General features: G+C 64.2%; 1 protein-coding gene across 1 annotated transcript in view; it reads right to left on the bottom strand.

Annotated features, from left to right (window-relative positions):
* LOC113963003 (SH3 and multiple ankyrin repeat domains protein 3-like) overlaps window positions 1-6,329 on the bottom strand; it is a gene marked incomplete at its 3' end in the record, with an annotated part of 7,386 nt that extends 1,057 nt beyond the window's left edge. Inside the window, exons 1-4 of the mRNA XM_027673798.1 lie at window positions 6,244-6,329; window positions 5,602-5,682; window positions 2,334-2,357; window positions 405-532 (exon numbers count right to left, since the gene is read on the bottom strand). Coding sequence (XP_027529599.1) covers window positions 405-532; window positions 2,334-2,357; window positions 5,602-5,626 — 177 coding nt within the window. The remainder of the gene's footprint in view (window positions 1-404; window positions 533-2,333; window positions 2,358-5,601; window positions 5,683-6,243) is intronic.
* Between the last annotated feature and the right edge of the window lie 1,506 nt (window positions 6,330-7,835).

Raw genomic sequence — 7,835 nt, 5'->3', positions numbered from 1 at the left:
TCCCTCCATGTTTTCTCCTCCCTCTCCCTCTGTGTCCTCCCATCCCTGTGTCCTCACTGCCTCTCTCCCCACATCCTCCTATCCCTCTCCCTCCCTGCCCTTCCCTTCCTCTACCTCCATGCCCTCTCCTCCCTCTCCCTCCATGCCCTCTCCTCCCTCTCCCTCCATGTCCTCCCATCCCTCTCTGTGTCCTCCCATTCCTCCCTCACCATGTCCTCTCCTCCCTCTCCCTTCTGTGCCCTCCCATCCCTTTCCCTCCGTGCCTTCCCATCCCTCTCCCTCCATGTTTTCTCCTCCCTCTCCCTCCCTGTCCTCCCATCCCTCTCCGTGTCCTCACTGCCTCTCTCCCCACACCCTCCTATCCCTCTCCCTCCCTCCCTGCCCTCCCTGTCCGTGTCCCTCACACTGATCTCTGCAGGGGTGATCCTCCGGCTGGTTGGTCTCTGTTTCACAGTGGCTGCCCTGGAATCTGCTTCCACGATATCCGCCCTCAGCGCCGGCTCTGCGGCCGCCAGGATCTCATCCAGCTTCTCTGCAAATCCAAGGGGGAAAGCCCAGGGGTCAGGGAGGGCCACAGGGAACACCTCCCCTCCGACAGCCCCGAGCAGGGAGCGCCGGGAGTTCTCGTCCTCTCCTCCCCAGCCAGCAGCTTTCCAAGGATTTGGGGGGGGGTTTGGATCCTGCTCGGCTCAGGGTGGCACCGTGCCATGCCAATGCCATGCTGGGCCACCTTCCCACCCCAGGGGCCGCTCCTGGCCGTGCCACATTCCAAGGAATCCTCCATCTTACACGAAAGAGCGAATTTTTCCCGGATTTATTTTGGATACTCGGGACGAGCCGAGTCCCCCCCCGGGGCGGGCAAAGGAGGAGTGGGAGGTGATGGGAAACCCGGGTGCCACAGGGACAATGGGACACGTGGATGTCCGTGGGACTCCACGAGGCTCCAGCACAACCAGTGTCTGGGAAAAACTGGGATGTGTCCAGGCTGAGTGGACTCAGGTGCCGGAATGGCCCCGACGTTCCGTGTCCCCAGCACAACCAGTGTCACTCCAGTGTCTGGGACAAACAGGGATGTGACATCCCGAACCTCTCCAGCTCTCCTGGAGCCCCTTCAAGCACTGGAAGGGGCTCCAAGGTCTCCCCAGATCCTTCTCTTCCACTCCAGGAAGAGCATCCCGGAGCCATCTCCGCTGCCAGGACACTTCGGAGGCCTCCAGCGGATTCTCCTCACCCAGGGGACCCTGGTGTGGCCCCTCAGGGCACTGAGGGATGTGCCCAGTGCAGGGGAGGGTCGAGGGTCCCTCAGAGTCCCCCCACACCTCACCCCTGCCCGGCTGCCTCCCTGTCCCCCCCCCACTGCAAGGGAAGAGCTGATCCCTCACATTCCCAGCTCCTCAGGGAGCAGGGAACAGGAACCCCCAGGACAGTTTTGCCTCTGAAAGGGTGGGGGCTGAGCTCAGGCCTCCAGGCTCCCTCCCCTCTGCCCCAGGGCTGTGCTGTGGGAACACGGAGCTGAATGAGCCTCTAGTTCCTTCCCCATTGTCCATTCCTGGCTCTTGGCCCTGGCAGGAATCCCGGAATGGTTTGGGGTTGGAGGGGACCTTAAAGCCCACCCTGTTCCAACCCCTGCCACGGGCAGGGACACCTTCCATCCAAAACCTCCTGGTTTCATCGTGTCCCTCCTGTGACATCCCCGGCACACCCTGAATGTGGGAGCAGTGGGAATTCCAGGAGCAGCAGGACAACCTGCACAGAGGCAGGAGCAGAGACTTGGGACATTTGGGACGATGCTGGACACGGCCCAGCCCCTTCCCCTGGAAGGGCACCCCACCTGGGGACATTTGGGATGATGCTGGACACGGCCCAGCCCCTTCCCCTGGAAGGAGACCCCACTGGGGACATTTGGGATGATGCTGGACACGGCACAGCCCCTTCCCCTGGAAGGGGACCCCACTTGGGGACATTTGGGGACGATGCTGGACACGGCCCAGCCCCTTCCCCTGGATGGGGACCCCACCTGGGGACAATTCCTGCGCGGATTTTCACCACGGGGCAGGGATCACCCCTGGGAACGGCAGCCCTTGGAATCCGGGGACAAACTGGCATCCTGCCCATGCCAAGGAGAGCCCCACTCGGCCACCCCTGCTCCTGGCACCCCACCATGGCACTGGTGCCAACCCCGAGCTCCGGCTGCCACCGGGATGATCCCGTGGGACTCTGCGGGGACAGTGACCCAATCCAGCCCCTCGGGGTGCTGGGTGCCCCCCTGTTTGGGTGCTGGGGGGTGCTGGCAGGGAAGGGAGGAGCCCCCAGGATGTGCAGTTTTCACTCACCCCCTTTCCTTCTCCGCATGGAGGCTTGGAATCAAGAAACAAAAGACAACATGAATGGCATGCACAGTTCCTGCTTCCAGCCCCAGCTCCAGCCTGGCTGCCTGCCCTGCCTGCTCCCGGTGCTTCCCTGCCTCTGGCATGTGGGCAGGAGCCGCATCCAGCCTGGGATGTGGAGCCTCTGCCGGGACAAAGGCTTGGCAGGGCGGACCTCGTTGATCCCAGCCCTGGGATCCGCTGGGATCAGCCCTCCACCCATCCCTCCCCCTCCTCTTGGGAGCAGGGAAGCCAGACCGGGAGCAGAGCTGGGTGGATTTGATGTCCAGGCAGCTCTTCCAAAGCTTTCAGTGCCTCCCTGCTCTCCACGGCAGCCTCACACTTCCCAAAGCCCTTCCCTGCATCCGGCACGGCCGGGATTTTGGGATGGGAGTGCTTTGTTTGCAGCCTGCTGGGAATCTGCTCTTCCAAGGGGACGGGCACGACAGGCAGCAAGGAAATGTTCAGTGGGGCTGTGGGGACGTGGGATGTTCTGGGAGCTGCAAGGGAGGGACAGGATCCAAGGAAAAGGGGGCAAGGAGCACCTGACAGAGCTCCCCTTGAATGTCCCTTCACTGCCACCAGGGTCCCTTGGGAGGGAGAGAGGGCTCTAAGACAAGGCTCTAAGACAAGGCCTGAGGTGCTGATCCACATGGAAACTCCCTCTGCAGGGTCAAGTGTGGGAAGGGGGATGATTCCCCATTTTCCCTGTGGGATATGAGGTGGGACATTCCCCGATCCACAGGGCTGAGGAAGGGACTGACCACTGCAATTCCTTGGGAACATGTGGACTGACATCAATCCCTCTCCAAATCCCTCCAAATCCCTCTCCTGGGAGCCATGGGGTTGATGTTCCCAATCCCTTTCCAGGTGGGACACAGCACACGGCTGGGAACGCCTCTCTGGGTCACAGCCAAGGGTGGGAGTGGGAACCCAGGAGTCTGGGATGGGTCTGGACACAGGGAAGGGCAAAAAGGGGAAGAAAGGGGCTGTTCCGAATGGATCCTGGCAAAGAGAAAGCCTTTGGCTTGGGAATAAAGGTCTGGAGACGCAGGGAGCAGACCAGGGTGGGAATAAGGGCAGAGAGAGCAGTGTAGAATAAACCACGGCTGATTCCAACCCTGGAATGACCACGGCTGATTCCAGCCTTGGAATGACCACGGCTCATTCCAGCCCTGGAATGACCACGGCTGATTCCAGCCCTGAAATGACCACGGTTGATTCCAGCCCTGGAATGACCACGGCTGATTCCAACCCTGGAATGACCATGGCTGATTCCAGCCCTGGAATGCCGAGATCTGTCCCAACTGCACTGGGTTTGGTTCCTCTGAGGAGCCCACGGGGTTGGGAATCCTGGTCACGCACCGAGGGCGGGAAGCAAGGAAGGACATGGAAAAACAGGGGGATGTGGGGTCCTGCCAAGGCTCCTGCGCTCCAGGGGGTCCCTCCCAGCCGGGACTGGACCCTGTGCCATGGCCACACCACCACATTCCCACAGGGAAAATCCCTAAACCCTCCTGGCGCAGGAGGGCACATTCCCACAGGGAAAATCCCTAAATCTCCACGGCAACAGCTCCTCTGGCTCTGCTGGTGCCAGCCCCGGCACCTCTCCTGGCAGAGCCAACCTGTGCCAGGGCACACGGATGCCCCAAAGCCTCCCCGGGATGGGGGTCCCTCCGTGGCTACCCCGAGGGGGTCTCTCCACATCTCCCACTGCCCATCCAGCCACGAGGGCCACGTGGCCACTGTCTCACTTGCCACCCCCTCCGGTGGCACCTCTGCCACCCCTGGGGAGAGGGGAGGGACCAAGGGGAGGGAACAGCCCCCCCCAAACCGGGGGGTGACACTGGGGACACCCCCCGGGGTGGCCACAAGGGCCGGGAGAACCGAGGGAAGTGAGGAAGGGCTGGGGGTGGAGAGGCTTCCAGGGAATCCGGGAACACGGAGCTCCAGCCGGAGAGCAAAGCAGCTGGAAAAACGTGGGCAGGCCGTGGAGTGTGAGAGGGTGGGCACGGCCGTGGGCACGGGGGGGAGGGAGGAGAGGAGATGGCACCGCACCTGGAGCTCACCTGGAGCTCACCTGGAGCTCACCTGGCACAGGGTGAGGGGGAATAAGACCCGGGTGTGTGGGAGCAGGGACAGGAGAGGGGAGAGGAGAGGGATGAGAAAAGGGTGAGGAGAGGGGTGAAGAGGGAGAGGGGTGAGGAGCAGGGATAACAGCAGGGTGAGGAAGGTGAAGAGCAGGGAGAGGAGTGGAGGAAGGAGAAGGGTGAGGAGCAGGGAGATGAGCAGGGAGAGGAAGGTAAGGAATGTGTGAGGAACGGGGTGAGGAGCAGAGAGAGGAGAGGAGAGGAGATAAGTGAGGAAGGCGAGGAGAATGAGAGGAGTGGGGTGAGCAGGGTGAGGAACAGAGAGGAACAGGGTGAGGAGCAGAGAGAGAGGGGGTGAGGAAAGGGGTGAGGAAGGCAAGGAGCAGGGAGAGGGGTTGGGTGAGTAGGGTGAGGAACAGGGAGATGAGCAGGGAGAGGAACAAAGAGAGGAGCAGGGAGAGGAACAAAGAGAGGAGCAGAGGGAACAGGGAGAGGAGCAGGGAGAGGAGCCCGGAGATGGGCAGGGTGAGGAAGAGAGAGAGGGAGAAGCGAGGGGAACAGGGTGAGGAACAGGGAGAAGAGCAGGGAGAGGAACAGGGAGGGGAACAGAAGAGCAAGGTGAGGAGCAGGGTGAGGAGCAGGGTGAGGAACAGGGAGAGGAGCAGGGAGAGGAACAGGAGAGGAACGGGAGAAGAGCAGGGTGAGGAACAGGGAGAGGAACAGGGAGAGGAACAGGGAGAGGAACAGGGTGAGGAACAGGAGAAGAGCAGGATGAGGAACAGGAGAAGAGCAGGGAGAGGAACAGGGAGAGGAACAGGGAGAGGAACAGGGTTCCGGGGCCCGGGGGCGGCGAGCCCTCCACGAGCACACAGAGACACCCAACGTCCTCCCCCCGGCCGCCCCCGCGGGGATGCGACACCAGAGGGGGTGGGTGGCTCTGGGGAGGGGGGTGTCCCGCACCCCTAATCCTGCAATCACGGGCTCCGAGCCCCCCACACCCCTCCGAGCACGACGGGACCTCCGGCGCAGCGAGACATCACCCGGCGCTCCCGCTCATGCAGCTCTCCGGGAAAACGGGCACCAGGAGAGCGCTCCGGGCCCGGATCCCCAAACCCCCCGTGCCCCGTGGAGCCCCCCGCCCTTACCCAGCTCCTCCAGCTCGGCCGTCATGGACTTGGACCGCAGCGTCAGGGTGGTGCTGGGCGCTCTCTTGGGAGGCGGCGGAGCTGAAAGGAAGAGAGACGGCATTTTGCATCTCTTGTCCAGGAACTTACGAGGAGTGGCCAGATGCAGGTGCCACTTCTTCTCCACAGCCTGGATCTCCTCGTACTCGCGGGATGAGGAGTCGCACTGCTGCAGGATCTTATTGAGGCTGCGCGTGGAGGCGAACTTCTTCATGGTCTCGGTGGCCACCACAGTCCCGGGCGCGGGGCGAGGCCCCCCGGAGCTCCCGCAGGAACGTGGAGCCCCTCAGCCGAGGAGCAGAGTCCAAGTCATGTCCCTGGGCTGCGCCTTTTTCCCCCCTGCGGCCGCCCGAGAGGCTCCGGGAGCCCCCCGCGAGTCGAGTCAAAGCCCGGCTCGGGCAGCGCCCGCCCGCGGGGGCTCGGCTGTCACGGCCCCGCCATGGCCGGGGGGTGGGAGGGGAGGAACGCGGCCGGTGGGGCCCGGCTCCGGCTGTCCTTCCTTCCTCCCTCCCTTCCTTCCTTCCCGCCTCGTCTGTCCTTTTTTCCCGCCTCGTCTGTCCTTTTTCCCGCCTCGGCGCAGCCCCCGGAGCGCAGCCCACCCACCCTCCTCCGCCGTGCCCGGGGCCGGGATGATGCTCCGCTCGCTCCGGCCCTACGGCAGCAGCAGCGCTGGCATCCGGCTCGGCGACCACGACGGCGACCACGACGACGACGACGACGGACAACCGGGACACGTGGCGGGCCGTGGGAATGGCCCCGAGGGCTCCCTATCCCGGGCTGCCATGAGCCGCGAGCCCACCCCGGCACGGGGATGAGTTGAAGGCTCTTCCTCTTCACTCGGGTGCCTCCTCCTCCTCCTCGCTCGCTGACAATGCTGGATTCAACGCTCAGGCATTGCCATGGCAACTGGAGCTCCAGGCTCCGGCTGCTGCATCAGGGACCCAACGGGGCGGATTCAGCCCGAGCCAGTCCCACACAGGCCCCCCGGGGAGGGGGGCGAGGGGGGGTCTGAGCCCCCCCGGCCCCGCCGCGGACGGGGGGGGTCCCGCAGGGGGGACCCGGCTCCGGTCCCCGCACTCCGCGCTGGAAAAGTGGCCTCCGGGCTCCGGGAATGGGCAGCGGGCACTGGGCAGTGCCAGGCGGCTGCTCCCCGGCTGCGGGGCTGGAAGCGCGGGGAGAAGGGGCGAGTGGCACCTCGCCGGGGGGTCCCGGGGCTGATTCCCGAGCTCAGCCTTTCCCACGGCTCCGCTTTTGTGCCGTGGTGACAAAATAATTGCAGCTCTCGGTGCCAGCGGAGCTGCTCCCTCCCCCTCGCCCCTCGTGCTGCGCTGGGAGCGCCCTGATCCCGGCCCCCTGTGCTCCCATCCCTGTGCTGCCATCCCCCTGATCCCGGCCCCCTGCTCCCATCCCTGTGCTCCCATCCCTGTGCTGCCATCCCCCTGATCCCAGCCCCCTGATCCCATCCCTGCCCTCCCATCCCCCTGATCCCGGCCCCCATCCCTGTGCTCCCATCCCTGTGCTCTCATCCCCCTGCTCCTGTCCCCACCGTTCCCATCCCCCTGCTCCTGTCACCCCACTCCCATTCCTGTGCTCCTGTCTCCCTCATCCCCATTCCCCTCCTCTTATCCCTCCCATTCCCATCCCCTGCCCCTGCCTTCCATGTTCCCGTCTCCCTGTTCCCGTCCCCCCACTCCCACCCCCCTTCTCCTGTCCCCTCCATCCTGGTCCCAGTGTGGGATTCCCAGTCGCAATCCCTGCAAAAAACCCTCCTGCCCCCCACAGCTGGATTCCAGGATGTGTCCAGGACCTGTCTCCCATCCAGGTGTTCCTGCCTTCCCCACTGGGGTGTCCCCAACCCCAGAGATCCCAGCAGGTGACCAGCAGCCCCGGGACTGTCCATGCCAAAGGAGCCCCCAGGGATGGGAGCAATTCCAGGATGGAGCAGCCACGGCTCCTGGGCAACCTGTGCCAGGGCCTCCCCACCCTCACAGCCGGGAATTCCTTCCCAATATCCCACCTAACCCTGCCCTCCTCTGGTTTAAGGCCAGGAAAAACAGCCTCAGTGTTGGTGCCACGTTTCTGGAGAGAACCAAGGTGCTCAAATCCCTGAGGAAGCACAGGCTCCATCCCGGCACCCCCTGAGCTCCAGTGGGCACCATCCTGCCCCCAACACCCCCAGGGCCTGTTCCCCACCC

This window comes from Neopelma chrysocephalum, unplaced genomic scaffold (assembly GCF_003984885.1).
Source record: "Neopelma chrysocephalum unplaced genomic scaffold, ASM398488v2 Primary Assembly neopelma1_187314, whole genome shotgun sequence".
Classification (NCBI taxonomy): domain Eukaryota; kingdom Metazoa; phylum Chordata; class Aves; order Passeriformes; family Pipridae; genus Neopelma; species Neopelma chrysocephalum.
The sequence above is the reverse complement of the archived record's forward strand: the minus strand, read 5'-3'. Positions and strand labels throughout refer to the sequence as shown.